Source organism: Geotrypetes seraphini, chromosome 2, assembly GCF_902459505.1.
Source record: "Geotrypetes seraphini chromosome 2, aGeoSer1.1, whole genome shotgun sequence".
Classification (NCBI taxonomy): Eukaryota; Metazoa; Chordata; class Amphibia; order Gymnophiona; family Dermophiidae; genus Geotrypetes; species Geotrypetes seraphini.
Genome location: NC_047085.1, coordinates 155,836,958 through 155,856,321, shown reverse-complemented (window position 1 = coordinate 155,856,321; position 19,364 = coordinate 155,836,958). Strand labels below are relative to the sequence as shown.

Sequence of the window (19,364 nt, the reverse complement as noted above, 5' to 3'; positions counted from 1 at the left end):
GGGGAGACATGATCGAGACATTCAAGTATCTCACGGGCCGCATCGAGGCGGAGGAGGATATCTTCTTTTTCAAGGGACCCGCGGCAACAAGAGGGCATCCGTGGAAAATCAGGGGCGGGAAACTACGAGGTGACACCAGGAAATTCTTTTTCACTGAAAAGGTGGTTGATCGCTGGAATAGTCTTCCACTGTAGGTGATTGAGGCCAGCAGCGTGCCTGATTTTAAGGCCAAATGGGATCGACACATGGGATCTATTCACAAGGCAAAGGTAGGGGAGGGTCATTAGGGTGGGCAGAGTAGATGGGCCGTGGCCCTTATCTGCCTTCTATTTCTATGTAACCCCTTTATTACAAAAAGCACATTGGCTCCCAGTGGGACATCGAATATTATACAAGCTATCTTTACTCACCTTTAAATCGTTATTATCCAAAACTCCATCATTCATTTATAAAGTTCTAATTCCATACACTTCTCAAAAAACTTTACGATCCAATCAGCAACTTTTATTGGTTATCCCCTCTCTCAAAATCATAAATACCAGAAGACAGTATATTTTCTCTGTCACAGCACCGCAAACATGGAATTCTCTCCCACTTTATTTAAGGGAGGAGAAAAACCTCGACAAATTCAAAAGCCAACTTAAGAGTTTTCTTTTTAAAGACGCTTTCAATTCTTAATTGAAATGCCAATTACTCTTTACAACTCCCTTTCACTTCAGTCAGCTATATATATTTTGTTTTCCCATCCATTCTGTGTTTTTACCCTTATTGATCCCTCCTTTCCTATTATAAATTGTATTTCTTCCCCCTCTTTCCCAATGTTTCCTGTCCAAATTTGTCTAGTTTGTTTTAAAATGATTTTTAGATTTTTATTATATTATTGTTAATTTTTATTATGTATTTTCTGTAAATGTAAATCGCTTAGTAGTTATGATAGGCGATTAATCAAATAATGAATAAAACTTGAAACTTGAAACTTTCTATGTTTAAAGATTAGTGCATGTTAAATGCTAAGATGACCATAGGAATATAATTGATGTCTTAGCATTTAGCGCACGCTAAATCGGCTAGCGTACCTTAATAAAAGGACCCCTTAATATGGTCCCTTCCAATCAGCTTTAGCTAGGGGCTAAATTAAAATCACTTGTTTAGAGCCAGGGTCTCATCACAGTGTAAATGGGGTCTGGGCTGTTATTTAAAGGCTTGCAACCAATAAGAGCAATGTCATGTTGCTAGATAAAGAAGGAAACAATTTAGAATGAAATCAAGTTTGACCCATTGCCAGTATAAGGCCCATACTTTCAATCTTTAAAAAAATAGTGGGGTTAATATTCAGCCATTGTCATTGAACCAGCAGCAGCACTTTACCTAGTACAGTGGTCTCAAACTCAAACTCTTTGCAGGACCACATTTTGGATTTGTAAATACTTGGAGAGCCTTCGAAAAAAATAATGAATGTCTTAGTAAAGAAATGACAATCTTGCATGAGGTAAAACTCTTTATAGTTTATAAATCTTTCCTTTTGGCTAAGTCGTAACAACAATATTGTAATTTATAGCTAAAGAGACACATGATCAAGAAACTGTTTTATTTTACTTTTGTGATTATGGTAAACATACTGAGGGCCTCAAAATAGTAACTGGCGGGCCGCATGTGGCCCCCAGACCGTGTGTTTGAGACCACTGACCTAGTACCTTCAGTATATTCACTGTCATTATCCATATGGTTATTAGTGCTGAATGTACGGTTAGCACATTCACTGTGATGGTATCTCAGTTTAGGCCTGCTATTAAGAACATAAGAATAGCCTTACTGGGTCAGACCAACGATTCACGATGGCCAATCCAGGTCACTAGTACCTGGCCAAAACCCAAGGAGTAGCAACATTCCATTCTACCGATCCAGGGTAAGCAGTGGCTTCCCCCATGTCTTTCTCAATAACAGACTATGGACTTTTCCTCCAGGAACTTGTCCAAACCTTTCTTAAAACCAGCTACGCTATCTGCTCTTACCACAACCAGCTTAACTATTCTCTGAGTGAAAAAATATTTCCTCCTGTTGGTTTTAAAAGTATTTCCCTGTAACTTCATCGAGTGTCCCCTAGTCTTTGCGATTTCTGAGAGAGTGAAAAATCAATCCACTTGTGCCCATTCTACTCCACTCGGGATTTTGTAGACTTCAATCATACCTCCCCTCAGCCATCTCTTTTCCAAGTTGAAGAACCCTAATCTTTTTAGTCTTTTCTTAGACGAGAGGAATTCCATCCCCTTTATCTTGATCGCTCTTTTTTGGCAGCTTAAATTGCATGAATTACTTTTCTGCATAGCAGTCGACTATCTCTTCTTACAGATAATTTTTAGGACTGCCACCATCATGCCCCAATGTAGACCATAATTGTATGGACAATATCTGGCTTAAAATTTGTGGCTTAACACATTATGGGCTCCTTTTACAAAGCTACGGTAGTGGCTGCTGCTGCGGTAATCGCTCTGATGCCCATAGGGATTTAATGGACATCAGAGCATCTGCCACATGGCAGCCACTACTGCAATTTTGTAAAAGGGGGTATGTGTTTGCTGGCAGCTGGTGAACATGTTCCCTCTGATATTCAGCAGAAAATAACTTGTTATCTTCGCTGAATATTTGTGGTTAGCGCATAGCAGCTAATTGGCTATGGGCTAGATTCACAAAGCAAGCCAATTGTGTGCCGATCGGTTTGCGACCCCTTTACGACCAGATTTCCTCCTGCACTATTCACTAACCTCTCCTGCGATCCACTTCAAATCCGTGCATGCAAATGAGAAACGCATGCAAAGTGGACAGGATCGTGATTCACCAAACAAAATTGGGGCACCGATTGGGCTGGCTGATCAAGAATAGAAGCAACTGCTGGGGACCAGACGCACACGTCTCTGCCAACTCTCCTGCTCCATTGCTACCCTGCCACCCTGCACTCTGCCCCGATCTCCCTTGAATCCAGCTGTGGAACCATTCTTCAGCTGTGGGTGAACTAAAATAAATGCACCCCGTGCTGATCTCCAAAGGTATAACATAACACATGATGGTTTTACAGAGAACTTCTACATTTCCTTTCCTTTTGGCTGCTCCGATCTTCCACTGCCGCCCTGCACGCTGCCACTTTTTTTCCTGCTCTGCTTCGAGCGCTGGATTTCTGCCGCCTTCCCTGCAGTGTGAGCCTGCGGGTTTCAAGCGGGGCTGCATGCCGCAGTGCAGCACTGCTTTAAACCCCCTTAGTGAGAAGGTTATATTATCTGTACTCGATGTCTCTACACCAGTGGTCTCAAACTCAAACCCTTTGCAGGGCCACATTTTGTATTTGTAGGTACTTGGAGGGCCGCAGAAAAAAATAGTTAATGTCTTATTAAAGAAATGACATTTTTGCATGAAGTAAAACTCTTTATAGTTTATAAATCTTTCCCCCCTCCCCCACCCAAAAGTCTGCATGTTCCCCCTTCTTTGCAGCGTTCTCCAGCCTCCCCCTGGCCTCCCGGTCTTAGTTTCAGCTAATTACCACAGCTTGCAGAGAGGATCGCCGGTGCTGTAGCGTTCCTTGTAGGCTGCCATTGGCCTCTGCAGCATGTTCCCTCTGATGTCAGGGGCAGGATCGCGGCAGAGGGAGCATGCTGCTGAGGACGACGGCAGCCTGCAAGGATCACTACAGCACCAGCAATCCTCTCTGCAGGCTGCGGTAATTATCTAAAGGTAAGAGTGGGAGGCCAGGGGGGAAGCCAGAGGACACTGCAAAGAGCAGACAGCACTAGTACAGACTGCGGGCCGCAAAATAGTATCTGGCGGGCCACGTGTGGCCCCCGGGCTGCGAGTTTGAGACCACTGCTCTACACTGTGTCTATCACTCTGACTTTCTCCCACTCAACTTGTACCCGCCCTATCCACATGTATTCGACGACTTCATTGTAATTATTGTCCAGCTCTTCTTGTTGTAAACCGCCTCGAACTACCATGGCTTTGGTGGTATATAAAAATAAAATTATGATGATTATTATTATTCAGCATAGGTCTGTCACTGAATGTAATTGGAGAGAATTATATGGATAGTTTTAGGGAAGTTTGTTGTGCTAACTTTGGGGGAGATTCTCAAAAGCTTGCCATGCAAGTAAGACTGGGTGTAGCCAGTCTTACTTGCAAGACAGCTCAGCCTCCTCTGCTCAAGAGGGCTTTTACTAATCATGATAGCAGCCACTGAAAACCCTATACAAATGTATTAAAATGAGTACTCCTTGTAATAGTCAGATGATAACGCCCACCTCTTACTGGGTCAAATTTCGCAGCAGCTTTGGAGCTGCCGGTAGCAGTTTGTGCATCTGTTATGTGAGTGTATGTCTGCGCCCATGGTCAGAATGCAGCTGTTAGGTGTGGGACACACACTCACATAACCACATCCATATCAGATGTTTAAAGAAAAAAAAAACCCTTTAATAAAAAACTCACAAGCTCCAGCGATCAGGAGCTGTGCCTACTGCTTAGCTCTTCTGTGCAGGCACCAGGCATAGTTCCTCCTCATTTTTCTGGGCTACTCAGCACAAATAGTCTGCATTTAATTTGCATACTATTTGTGCTGAGCAAAGCCTGGCAAAACAAAATGGCTCCCAACCTGGCATTTTTTACCAGGTTGTACATCCTGCCCTTTGCCACCTGTTTTGATCCAGCCAGTGTAGAATATGGGCATTGGATGAATAAAGCTTTGCTGAATCCAAGGATTTCCTCCAGCCCTACCCCCAGCATCAACTCTTTTAACATGGGAAAATATTTTTGCAGGAGGCTTGTAACTGTATGTAATTTGATATACCAGTCTATATTATGCATGCAATGCTGTAACCCGTTCCAAGCTTCTCAGGAAGAATGGGCTATAAAACTTACTAACTAACTAACCCTCCCTTTTACAAAAGTGTGGAAAAGGATTTTAGCGCCGGCTGGTGTGCTGAATGGTGTGACGCTCATGGAGCATTCAGCGTACCGGCCGGCACTAAAATCCTCTTCTGCGCTTTTGTTAAAGGAGGGGTAAATAAATTAAAATAAAATATTTGAATAAATAAAATTTACTCATTGGGGTAAAGGGGGTACAAATTTCAACTTCATAAGATTTATCCAAGCAGCTCCAATGCTCGCTAGGGAAATCTGTTGCACATCACTGTTAATTATACAAATAATTAGCTGCTAGTTGAGCAGTCTATAAAAAGTTTTTTAAAAAACTTCATCTAGAGCTTTGCCAGTGTATTGGTTGCAAAACATGATGAGATCTATACAAATTTCTGTTTTGTTTTTGTGTGCTTTTGATTTGACTAATTTTTCATTGTAATGTCTTCATCTTGGCAGATGATTTTATGTTACTGCTGTGTGCATCCCTACAGAGGCAAACGTTTGAGGAAGAAAATATGGCAGCAGTGAGAATCATGGCAGGGGATAATGTGGAAATTTGTATGAATTTGGATGCAGCATCGTTTAGTCAACACAATCCTGTCCCTGATTTCATTCATTGCAGGTAAAGACATTGCATCTTCTTGTGATTACACCAGTAATGCTTGCTTTTCAGATCTGTGGCCATAGCTGAATTATCGTCAACTGGGATCAGTAATGGAACTTTCCAGTTCAAGGTTTAGTGAACTGTTAAGAACAGTGGGTAAATACAAGGCTTCATCCATGGCATTTCAACTAGTTGAGTTATGAAGGAACTCATAACTGACTTCTTAGTTGTAGTTATGTCTTGCTGATTCTAGAAGCAGTAAAGGCCTGTGATGCATATCACCAGAATTCTGGCATATGAGGATTAGGGGGGGGGGGGGGTAAAAAGGAAAACAAAGAGTGAGAGAAAAGTGAATTTTGAAAATAGGTATTTAAAACTTCATTTTTAAATAATAAAATATTTAGTATAGTTTATTTCAATTTTTTAAATCGGTAGTGTAACTTCAGAATAATAGTATTAGGGTTACCAAATGGCTCCCAAAAAAGGAGGATAGATTGAGACATCCGGGTTTTACTTCCATTACTTTCAACTGAGTAAAACCCGGATGTCTCAATCTATCCTCCATTATTCTGGAGCCATATGGTAACCCTTAGTTTAATAGTTCTGAATATTTTAAAAGATACATGTTGCATGTTTCAGCAGAGAGAATGGAACGGTCAGGTCCCCTTTATACTTCTATTTCTGCCACTATCAAGTACCAAAGCTCTGTCCTCCCTTCCCTCACCCTCTTCATCTCTCTCATCAGCATCCTTTTTTTTTTTTTCTTTTACTAGTATCTGTTCATTTTGCCATAGCTTTTCTCATCTACTCTTCGCTCTGTTTACTTCTCTCCTTCCAGTCCTTTTCCATGTCTCATATCTCCTCTACCTGCAATTCCTGCATTTCCACATGATTTCTATGACTTTCCAACTTTAAGCCCTTATCTCCACAAACTTTCTATTTCTCTCTTTATCCCCTTTATTTGCATCGGCACCCTGTTTCTTACCCTGATTTGCTAGCATAACCTACATTGTGAACTCCCCTCTCTTTCCTAGTAAATGCCCTCTGCCTCTTACCTCACTTTTCTAGCACTGATCCCCACTACAAACTCCTTTTTACTATATCTGCCTCCCTGATTTTTAGTTCACTTCTCTAGCATTCATCTACCCTGTAAGCACCCCTCTCCTTTGCATTTCTCTTACCCCCACTATAAGCCCCCTCTTCTTTCCCTGCATCTGTCCATCAATCTTTTACCCCATTTCTCTAACATTCATTTCCACTGCAGACCCATCTTTCTCTGTATCTACCCCCTGCCAGCATGTTCGAAATGTGTGGGCTGGGTGTTCCTGACTGCTGATCTCAAACATCGTGAGATGACTGTAGTATCCCAGTCTGTCTCAAAAGGTTGAATTAAACACATTTATTGATACATCTTGCTCAGCTTGTAAGAGATTCTGTCATGCTTTCTTAGTTTACCTGGGAGCACCTGATCTCACAGTTTAGAAAATTGTTTACTGTTTATTTAAAAAGCTTGATATACCACCTAGCCTCACTGGATCAGGGCAGTTAACAAAAAAACATGCTACATTTAGTTGAAGAGAACTCCATTAAATAGACAGGGAAGCCTAACACACACATATCCAAAAATTCAAGATATACAGTCAAGGAAAGGGGAATTGAGGGGTATGGTTAGAGGGATACTATACAAGGCAAAATGTTGTATGTAAATGATCACTAACAGGTCTTTGACCTGGAGGGCCACTGCGGGAGCGGGCTGCTGGGCACGATGGACCTATGGTCTGACTCAGCAGAGGCGATGCTTATGTTATGTTCTTATGTAACCATATATTGATGCTGTCTTTGCTAGTTGTTAATGCTTTTCCGTAGCCTTGCAAAATCTATCTGCCAATTTTTGGTATGTACTAGTCCCACTCTTCTTTCTTGAATTTTTGGTGATTTGAATTACATGTATACACTGATGGTAGAATAGAGAATCTGTGCATTTGATCTTCTTTTGCCTTGGGGTTTACTAAATGTTCATAGGTATCTCGTACCATTCATTATGTTGGAGTACTACATAATTTCTTGCAATAAGCTGAACACTTTTGTCCCTTATCATCAAGTGTCATGACAATTAGACATATTCAACTGATAAATAAAAGCTAATACAAAAATGTATGAGGTGATATCTTTTTCTTTTACTATTCTAATATATTTTCAAGGTAATTTTATACCAGGTCAGTTAGAACGTTCAAGTAGGTGCCTACTTTGGGGCTGTTTTATAAACACAACATAAGTACTTGTGGAGTTTCTTAATTATTAAAATGCAGTAATTTTTTGTACTTAATTGCAAAAACAGTATGTGCAAAGCCTATGCAGTAAGGCACATATTCTATAAACAGTGCCTTAATGGAGGCACTTGTAAGGACCCTACCGGCACCTAAATTAAGTCCAAAACACCATTTAAAAGCGAATTTAATAGAAATTACAAGGCGCCTGCTGGTGCTTAAAATAATGGTGTCAGAATCGCATCTCCAGAGGTGCCTACTGGTGCCTAATGCCACTGTATATCTCTGGAGGTGCAATTCACCTCAAAGGCACCTTGAAAACCCTGGCCTACATTTACGGTGCCTACCTTTGCTGGAGCCACAATTCTCTAAACGGCGCAGTCGCATGATTGACCCATCCACTTTTATGGCCTAAATGCCCAGCATCTATCTTGCGCTTACTGAGAGGGCAGGCCTTTGCCACATGACATCACATTTACCACACAATTCTTACTCCCAAATTTACACAAATTCTTACTCCCAAATTCTATATATGGCATCTGCTTTATAACCTGGTCAGAGTGCAGGGGACATATGTCTTTTATTAAATAGTTGGTTCTATCCCCCCCAATCCCCTTATCAAGTGCATCAAACAAAAGGATACGCTTCTTAGTTTTACCCTCTTTCCTTTTTTAGGGATTCGCCTTAAATATGAGTTACACACACACAGCCAAGCCCTTCTGCGTATCTCAGAGGCTTCTCTCATTCTCTCTAATATCATACTGTATCGTAGAACCAACCTTTACATTCACTTTAAACACTCCTTTCCACATTATAAGGATTCATTCACACATACTACTACTACTATTAATTATTTCTATAGTGCTACCAGAAGTACGTAGCACTGTACAGTCACAAAGAAGATAGTCCCTGCTCGAAAGAACTTACAATCTAAATAGCCTAGACCAGGGGTGTCCAACCTGCAGCCCCGTGAAGTATTTTGTGTTGCCCCAGTTGAGGGCGATGCAGTGTTTTCCTCTGCTGCCCTCGGGTATTTACTGTCTTGCCGGCTCCCTCCTCTGTCTTGCTGCAGCATTTGCACATTTGTGCGGCCCCAGAAACATTTTTTTCGGCCAATGCGGCCCAGGGAAGCCAAAAGGTTGGACACCTCTGGCCTAGACAGACAAGTAGGATGTCATGGATACAGTTAAGAGGAACGGTTAATCTGCTGGCTGGGTTGGAGGGCATTAGGGAGTAGGGTTATGGATTGAAGGCTTTACCAAAAAGGTGGGTTTTCAGTCTTCTTTTAAACAAGGGAAGGGGCTTGATGGACGGACTCAGGTAATTTATTCCAGGCCTAGGGGGCAGCTACTATAGATGAAAGGAACAAAGTCTGGAATTGGCAGTGGACGAGAAGGGTAAAGCTAAGAGTGGCTTATCTGAGGAATGAAGTTCTCTGGGAGGTGTATAAGGAGAGAGAAGAGAGGAGAGATATTGAGGGGCAGCAGAATGAACAGACTTGTAGGTCAGTAATGGGAGCTGAGTTCCACTCTATGCTATACTCAGGGTCACTGAAGATAGTCATTGTGTCCTATTTCCATTAAACATTCTTCCCCTGACAGCCCTTCTCTGATTCCTGGCTGTGGGAAAACAGTCTCTCGGGATGACTTCAAAACTTCTACCATCCCCCACCCTTTCCCTCTCTGTTAACCCAGGCTTAAGGACTTTCACTTTTCCAATCTGGTTCTCCTTTCATGAAGAGTTTCTGGAGCGTAAAGAAGCAGGAGGGCTTCTCTCATGCGAGGGCTTGTGCCATCCCTCGGAGCACTGGTTCTAGGCAGTCTCTTCAGTTTCATAGCTTGGGTGTTCTAGGCAGTCTCTTCAGTTTCATAGCTTGGGTGTTCTAGGCAGTCTCTTCAGTTTCACAGCTAGCTCTAATTTATCTCCAGCCCATTCTCTTCCTGCTTGGTAACCTTTAGCAACCCCTGGTTATATAGCTACTGCTGAGCTCTCTTAGCCCCACCTCTCCTGTTAATCCTTCCTATACACTAGTTTGTGCTCTCTGAGGTTTACAGAGCTTCTGCTCAGGACTTCTACAAAAAGAATAATAGGAAGGTGTAATAGCCTGTTTAGACTTGGTAGAAATCTCCTTGATGGGCTGCATGTCTGCCCTCTTCCTAAGTCCTTCACCTGCCTTTTGGAATCTGTCCCTAACTGTAGGACTTGGAGTAGTTTTAACCTTAGCAGTCAAATGCAGCATTTCTACCCATGACAGAAAGTTGCTTGTCAGAGCATAGAGAGAGACTGTTCTCATTCTTTCCATTAGCCCACCAGGGATAGCCATTGGTCATGTCCCAGGATTCTCAAAGGGAGGAATTTGTTTAGCTGGAGGGAGAGTTGCCTTGCGGTTAGAGGAGGGGATTTGAGGAATGGATGGGGCTAAATGTCAATGTGTTTTGGGGGGAGAGGGCTTTAAAGCATCAGATAGGTAGGAAGGGTCTTTGGGGGGATTGGATGAAATGGGGGGTGTGATTCTGAGAGATGATCTTGTAGGGGGTTCAAATCAGATGAGGGAGAAAATCGTATGGATGGGGGAGTCTGAAAGGGTAGATTGGCCATTGCCAGCCATGCCACGGGACTACTGCCATGCTATTGACACCAAAATTAATGATTCCTGTAAAGATGATAACCATTTCTTAATGGGCAAAAAACGTATTTTAGCCAGTAGTGGCATTGCTTGTGGAAAGCAATGCTTAATCATTTCACAAAGACAGTATATTATAGACTTCAGAAAGCTAGACACTTGGAAGATTTTATTTCTATCTAAATTTTGCATCAGTCCAAGCCAATTACACAAGGAAACATTGACCAATGCCAAAAGCTTAGAAGAAAGAACTCCCAATTGAAACAAACACCATTCCAAAATGGAGTCTTGTCCATCTAATTTGGCAACAGCTTCTGAAGTTACACAAGTCGGAAACACTTCCTGCAAGAATATCCTCCCCATGAGTCTGTGTCCAACCACATTCTTTAAGGTGAAAGGAATGACTCATCTTAGCCAAGGCTTCTCCATTGCTAGCAGCAGTCGTACAGGCAACAGTTTTCAGGTGCTGGCCTGCAATCTGCTAATTCTCTCAACTGATTTTTTTCCTTGCAAACCTCTGGCTGGGCTCAATGATATCTTTAGACAGCATTTTTCATACTACACTAGCTGAAGAAGTAGAGTAGTGTCAAATGTGTAAAAGGAAAAGAATACAGGAGAGAAAATGCTTGAGAAAAAGAGTGATAGAAAAAAAGAGGTTTGGCGTATGTAAGAACATATGAGTTCAAGACAGAGATGAATAAGTAGAAAGGTGAGATAGGAAACTTTACAAGAAAATATGGGTAACTACTAATAATTTCTATAGCACTACTAGACATATGCAGTGCTGTACATATTATATGCAAGTACTTTCTCTGTCCCCAGTGGGATCATAATCTAAGGGTGGTTGTTGTTGTTTTTTAAGAACATAAGAATAACCTTACTGGGTAAGACCAATGGTCCATCAAGCCCAGTACCCGTTCTCATGGTGGCCAATCCAGATCACTAATACCTGGACAAAACCCAAGGAGTGGCAATATTCCATGCTACCAATCCAGGACAAGCAGTAGCTTCCCCCATGTCTTTCTCAATAACAGACTATGGACTTTTCCTCCAGGAACTTGTCCAAGCCTTTCTTAAAACCAGCTACGCTATCCGCTCTTACCACACCCTCTGGCAATGCATTCCAGAGCTTAACTATTCTCTAAGTGAAAAAAATTTCCTCCTATTGGTTTAAAAGTATTTCCCTGTAACTTCATCAAGTGTCCCCTAGTCTTTGTAATTTTTGACAGAGTGAAAAAATCGATCCACTTGTACCCATTCTACTCCATTCAGGATTTTGTAGATTTCAATCATATCTCCCCTCAGCCATCTCTTTTCCAAGCTGTAGAGTCCTAACTGTTTTAGTCTTTCCTCATATGAGGAGTTCCATCCCCTTTACCATCTTGGTCATTTTTCTTTGAACCTTTTCTAGTGCCACTATATCTTTCTTGAGATAAGGAGACCAGAATTGAACGCAATACTCCAGATGAGGTTGCACCACAGAGTGATACAGGAGCATTATAATATTTTGGGGGATTAAGTAACTTGCCCAGAATCACAAGAAGCTGTAGTGGTAATTGAACCCGGTTCCCCAGCCTTTAGGCTGCCGAGAGATGCTAAGTTATCCAGGTTCAAACTGGAGATTTTGGGATAGTCCTGGACTTGCAGCACTGAATTCAATGGGCAAGCCGGCACTACAAATCTCACACTGCTTTAGGATGTAAGTTCAAAACCAGGGCTGTCCCAAATTCTCCAGTCTGGAACTGCGTAACTTGGGATCTCAGAGAGAGAAAAGCTTGGTTGAGCAACAGAAGACCAGATGAGAGCAGGAGAAAGGGATAGATAGAAAATTAAAAAGATGGCCAGGTAAAAGATAGATGTTGTGCTTGTGCCTATTTCTTTTGAATTCTTTCTTCCCAGAGATCATGCAGGTCAATTTTTAAACACTGTGGTCAGCATTTTTTTTTTTTTTTTAATACTTACCATGGTATTTAAATTATTCACATAAAGCAAGTGGCACTGAATACGCAGGCGGGGGGTGGAGGGGAAGGGGGGTTGGCTATTGGTGCTGAAAAGTTCTCAGCCCAACCAAGAAGAGAATGACATGGATATGGTTCAATCAATGATCTGAAACAATGTCAAAACATAGAATTTTGTTTCTGGAAATTGGCTCTTAATGAAATAAATTAACACTCATTTCAGCTACAGTGGCAAAATAACACTCAGAGTTTAGGAAGTTGATTGACTAGGCTGAGAACTTGTTTGCACCCCCTCGTATATGTATAGAGTAGACAGTGCCTCCACTAATAGATAGCAACAATGTTCAGTCTGCTCTCTGGATAGCTATCTGGATAAATTTAGAATGTCAGATTACTATACTGATAGCAGAATGAATATTGCCACTCTTCTTATTGTTGGCCAAAATGCCCACATTGCATTCTCACTCTGCCCCTGCATTATCCAGACAGTGCTGTTGAAAATCCACACACAGGGCTACCTAGGGCACTTAACTGGTTATTGGCTGCCATTATCTGGATAAGTGCCTTTGAATACTGGGGCCTTAATTCTTCATTATATTACTTTCCAGTTTAATATGGGGCCCTTTTACTAAGCCTCATTAAGCTCTAATGCATGCTTAATGTGGGAAAAAGACTTGCTATAAAACGCTTTATCCTTAGACAAGCAGGCAGCATATTCTCACATATCTCTCCTCTCCTCTAAAGTATACAGATTGAAATCTTTAATTCTGTCCCCATACACCTTATGACGAAGACCACACATCATTTTGGTAGCTTTCCTCTGGACAGACTCCATTCTTTTTATATATTTTGAAGGTGTGGCCTCCAGAATTCTACACAATATTCTAAATGAGGTATCACCAAAGTCTTATACAGGGGCATCAATTCCTCCTTTTTCCTACTGGCCATACCTCTCCCTATGCACTCTAGCATCCTTCTAGCTTTTGCCGTAACCTTTTCAACCTGTTGGCCACCTTAAGATCATCACATATAATCACACCCAAGTAGTGATTTGGTTTATTTAAAAATCTCTTGTATTAATTATATTATATGTGATTTGAGGATTTAGTTTTTGAAATATTTTCTCTCAGTTGTATTTTCTTTTTGGATTAACAATAAAATCTAAATACACCACATCTAGTGCATTCCTCTATCCAATTCTCTGGTTACCCAATCAAAGAAATTCATCAGATTTCTGACAAGAACTACCACTAGTGAATCCATGTTGCCTCCGGTCCTGTAATCCATAGGATTCCAGAAATTTCACCATTCTCTGTTTTAAAAGCATTTCCATTAATTTGCTTACCACAGAAGTCAGACTTACCGGCCTATAATTCCCTACTTCTTCCTTACTTCCACTTTTGTGGAGAGGGACCACATCTGCCCTTGTCCAGTACTCCGGTACCACTCCTGACTCATTGAAAAGATCAGTCAGCAGAGCCACCAGAGCTCCCCTAAGTTCCTTCAGCACCCTCGGATGTACACCATCCAGCACCACCTTTATTTTAGCTAGCTCCTCACAAACACAACCCTCTGAAAATCAATCAGGGTCTACCACTCCTCCAACACTATTCACGCTTGTCTTCTGCAGTCCTGCTCCTGGCGCTTCAGCTATGAACACAGAACAGAAATATTTGTTAAGCAATTCAGCCTTTTCTTTATCAGCTTCTACATATTTCTCCCCTTCACCTCTGAGTCTCCCAAAAGCCACTTTTTCACTTCTTCCTATCACTAATATATCTAAAAAATGTCTTGTCTCCTCGTTTTACTGTGTCAGCTATTTTTTCTTCCATTTGCATCTTTGCATTCCTGACTGCATGACCAGCCTCTCTTAACTTTTCCAGATATTTTTGCTTGTCTTCCTCTTTCTGTGATCTTTTGTAAGTTTATGAAAGCTAACCTCTTATTCCTTACCTTCTCAGCTACTACTTTTGAGAACCAAAGTGGCCTTCTTTTCCTCACACTAAACTAAACTAAACTAAACTAAACTAAACTTTAAGTTTGTATACCACATCATCTCCATAAAGATAGAGCTTGGCACGGTTTACAGGTAATTCAATAAATGAGGGAAGGACATAATAAGAAATTAGAGGTTATGAAGAGGATAGCTAGCTTTACATTTTAAATAGATAGCTTTACTTTTTGGAGAAAAGCTGGGTTTTCAGATGTTTTTGAAATAATTGGAATGAGCCTAGGTTCCGCAGCGGGTCAGGGAGGTTATTCCAAAGCTCAGTGAATTTGAAGAAAAGGGATTTCCCTAATTTACCTGCATACATGACGCCTTTTAACGAGGGGAATGATAGTTTGAGTTTGTGGGCGGATCTGGTAGTGTCAGGTCTCGAAGAATTCCAGAATAGTAGGATTAGGGGAGGAAGAATGCCATGTAGGATCTTGAAAATTAGGCAGGTACATTTAAAGTGAATCCTAGAAATCACCGGAAGCCAGTGAAGTTTTGATAAAAGTGGGGAAACATGATCGAATTTGCTTTTTGCAAAGATCAACCTAGCCGCAGTGTTCTGGATCCGCTGAAGTCAAAAGTTTGTCACTCTTATAATTACTCCTTTCAGTTTTGCCCACTGCATTTCCACTTTCTCCAGACATTCACATCCAGGCAACAATTCCTTGACGTAATCCCCCATCCGAACAAAATTAGTTTTTTAAAAGTCTAGAACCTTTGCTTTTGAATGAGTCCTCGCTATACCCATCTTAATATTAAACCGTACCATGCAGTGATCACTGTTATATTGCTAAGGAGTATACCTGAGAACAGATACAAGAACCGTCACTCAGTGGTCATGTGCAGTGAACTGTAGACTGACCCTGGTTTAACTCCCACTTCAGCTCTATTATCAGTTGCAAGTAGGGGTACCAGATTTTAATTTAGTAAAATCTGGACACCCCTACACCCGCCCCCCCAGAACCGCCCCATTCCACCCATCCCCACCCTGTTACGCTCCAGTCCTACTTCCAGTCCCATCCTAGCCCCGGCCCCGCTGCCTGCTTCATCGGGCAGGAGAGCATCCACACATGCATGGATGTGACGCAAAGATGTCACATGCACATGCATGTGATATCATCATGTGACATCCACGCATATACAGATGTCCTCCTCGATGCGATTTCGAGGAAGCTTTTCAAAATCTGAATAAAGTGCCGGGTTTTGGAAAACCATCCAGACCCTCGGACATGTCCTCGAAAAGGAAGACATGTCTGGGGAAATCCGGACATCTAGACCCTAGTTGCAAGTCCCTACCCCACTGATGTGTTATGTTTTATCTGTTAATGTGAGTTTCTTTCCTAACTTTCCATTCTTCTCTTTGGCTCACAGTATGAGGAAACAACAGAGCTCCCCTCCTGCCTACTGCCAGGAGCATGTAAACTCTCTCCACCAGCTGCACAATTTGAAATGGCCTGGTGGTGACTACGGTACGCTAAAATCCAAGGGATTTACAATCAAAATCTATCTCAGTCCTCTGACATTGCTACAGTTCACATCCTGTGATCTTGGTTTCGTAGCCACTTCTTCTACCAAGTTACACTTTACTTATTTCTTTTACTTGGGCACCCTGCTCTGTCTGCAGTAGTTGCTATGTATTTCTTCTTCAGGGTTCCAAAGGCTACTCTGAGCATTTATTTGTGTGATACTAGTGTTTTCATTCCCACACGACAGTATGTCTGGTTTCTTTCACTCATAGTTCCATCACATGTTTTCAGCTGGTATTAAAATTTCCAGCAATATGTGCTTTCCATCATTTCTCTGCCTTCTGTTGCTACAATGCAAAAATACTACCTCTTACTGAGTCTGCAGTTCTTTTCCACTGGGCTAGTGAACTTTCATAGTAGCATATAGTAACATAGTAGATGATGGCAGATAAAGATCCGAATGGTCCATCCGGTCTGCCCAACTTGATTCAATTTAAATTTTTTAAATTTTTCCTTCTTAGCTATTTCTGGGCGAGAATCCAAAGCTCTACCCGGTACTGTGCTTGGGTTCCAACTGCCGAAATCTCTGTCAAAACCGACTCCAGCCCATCTATACCCTCCCAGCCATTGAAGCCCTCCCCAACCCATCCTCTCCCAAACAGCCATATACAGACAGACACAGACCGTGCAAGTCTGCCCAGTACTGGCCTTAATTCAATATTTAATATTATTTTCTGATTCTGGATCCTCTGTGTTCATCCCATGCTTCTTTGAACTCTGTCACCATTTTCTTCTCCACCACCTCTCTCGGAAGTGCATTCTAGGCATTCACCACCCTCTCCGTAAAGTAGAATGTCCTCTGGTTTTACCATTTTCCTTTCTCTGGAAAATATTTTGTTCTACATTAATACCCTTCAAGTATTTGAACATCTGAATCATATCTCCCCTGTCCCTCCTTTCCTCTAGGGTATACATATTCAGGGCTTCCAGTCTCTTCTCATACGTCTTCTAGCGCAAGCCTCCTATCATTTTCGTTGCCCTCCTCTGGACTGCTTCAAGTCTTCTTACGTCCTTCGCCAGATACGGTCTCCAAAACTGAACACAATACTCCAAGTGGGGCCTCACCAACGACCTGTACAGGGGCATCAACACCTTCTTCCTTCTACTGGCTACACCTCTCTTTATACAGTCCAGCATCCTTCTGGCAGCAGCCACTGCCTTGTCACACTGTTTTTTTTCCACTTTTAGATCTTCAGACACTATCACCCCAAGGTCCTTCTCCCTGTCCGTGCATATCAGCTTCTCAGCTCCCAGCATATACGGTTCCTTCCGATTATTAATCTCCAAATGCATTTCTCTGCATTTTTTTGCATTGAATTTTAGTTGCCAGGCATTAGACCATTCCTCTAACTTTTACAGATCCTTTTTCATATTTTCCACTCCCTCTTCGGTGTCTACTCTGTTACAAATCGTGGTATCATCCGCAAAAAGGCAAACTTTTCCTTCCAACCCTTCAGCAATGTCACTCACAAACATATTGAACAGGATCGGCCCCAGCAACTTCCATTAACCACCACCCTCTGACGTCTGTCCGACAGCCAGTTTCTAACCCAGTTCACCACTTTGGGTCCTAACTTCAGCCCTTCAAGTTTGTTCAAGAGTCTCCTATGAGGAACCGTATCAAAGGCTTTGCTGAAATCTAAGTAAATTACATCTAGGTTCCAGGTTCGTTTGGCACGCCAGCCCTTTTTTCATTTCAGTGTTTCTCTTACTCACGTTATCTGTGCAACAATACTTTTTCCTTCTAGTTACACGGTTACTCTGTTTCTCTCTATTGCTTCATGGCCACTTTCTTTTTGTAGCCCTGCCTACTCCTCTTGCTTCTCAATAAAGATCAATGAAGCAACTCTAACACACAGGCACATTGCCTCTTTACATTTCCTTTTAGTCAGCCTTAACGCTGCAGAATTACATCACCTTCAGTTGATATCTCTGGTTCAGAGGTAAACTTTAATAATTTCTTATCAAGCAGTTCCTTCAAAAGGCTTGCATTTTCTGCCTGGTTTTGTTTTCTATTCTTATCTCAAAAAGGAGAAAAAGAAAAAAATGGGAACAGAATGGAACTGTCCTCCGATCGTTCAACAGTTCACTTCCATTGGTTACATGTGTTTTTCTTCCTGTTCGTCTCCACTATTCGCAACCAGAGTCATGGTAGCTCTTCTCTCCACCATTCCTTCCTTTACATAGGAAAAGGTCCTATATCTCTTACTCGATCCTCAAGTTTCTGAGCTCACTACTCTCCTCTTCTTTCAGTAGAAGATGAGGCCGGTTTTTGCATATACATTTGTTTTCCTTCCCTATGGGCAACATTCCCATTGCCCATTCACCATTTCATTATTAAACTTCTTTGCTGGTTTCCCTTTTTTCAAGCATACCTCTTGAGAAGTACGACGAAAATGTACGCCAGAAGACGTATGAGGAGAGACTGGAAGCCCTGAATATGTATACCCTAGAGGAAAGGAGAGACAGGGGAGATATGATTCAGACGTTCAAATACTTAAAGGGTATTAACGTAGAACAAAATCTTTTCCAGAGAAAGGAAAATGGTAAAACCAGAGGACATAATTTGAGGTTGAGGGGTGGTAGATTCAGGGGCAATGTTAGGAAATTCTACTTTACGGAGAGGGTGGTGGATGCCTGGAATGCGCTCCCGAGAGAGGTGGTGGAGAGTAAAACTGTGACTGAGTTCAAAGAAGCATGGGATGAACACAGAGGATCTAGAATCAGAAAATAATATTAAATATTGAACTAGGCCAGTTACTGGGCAGACTTGTACGGTCTGTGTCTGTGTATGGCCGTTTGGAGGAGGATGGGCAGGGGAGGGCTTCAATGGCTGGGAGGGTGTAGATGGGCTGGAGTAAGTCTTAACAGAGATTTCGGCAGTTGGAACCCAAGCATAGTACCGGGAAAAGCTTTGGATTCTCGCCCAGAAATAGCTAAGAAGAAAAAAAAAAAAAAAAAATTAAATTGATTCAGGTTGGGCAGACTGGATGGACCATTCGGGTCTTTATCTGCCGTCATCTACTATGTTACTATGTTACTTCTTCTCTGCTATCCTTGCACTGGCTCTTTTCATTTTTCAAGACATACCAGAGCTTTCTCACAGCCCTCAAGGGGAGCATTTTTAGCATGTGGCTTTGCCTCCAGTCTGCCACTATTTCTTTCTAAAATCCATAGTAACAACTTTCTCTTCTTACTAGGCTGTTTTTTTCCTTTTTCTTATAAACCTATTCTATTCAATGGGAACCATGCTTTCTTTTTACTTGGCAAAATTCCTTTTCACTACCCATCTGTGTCTACCTGAGACACAACTGGTTTAACTGCTCTTTTTGGTCTGGTCGTCCATATGTACTTTTGCCAGTATCCATTTATTCTTTTCTTCTTGAATCTTTATGGCTTCTCCCTCACCTATGCTTAGATTCCCCTGCTAATATGAGGTTGCCTATTATTTTACAACCTTATTCATATAGTTTTCCCTGGGTTCTTTCCTT

The 19,364-nt window shown here is 41.8% G+C and overlaps 1 protein-coding gene across 5 annotated transcripts in view; it reads left to right on the top strand.

The window, feature by feature from the left end:
* Window positions 1–19,364, top strand: part of PIEZO2 (piezo type mechanosensitive ion channel component 2) — a 760,979-nt gene that overhangs the window by 523,952 nt on the left and 217,663 nt on the right. For all 5 annotated transcript variants that reach the window (XM_033934096.1, XM_033934094.1, XM_033934095.1 and 2 more), the window contains one exon: window positions 5,356–5,521. In XM_033934096.1, the coding sequence (XP_033789987.1) occupies window positions 5,356–5,521 (166 nt within the window). The remainder of the gene's footprint in view (window positions 1–5,355; window positions 5,522–19,364) is intronic.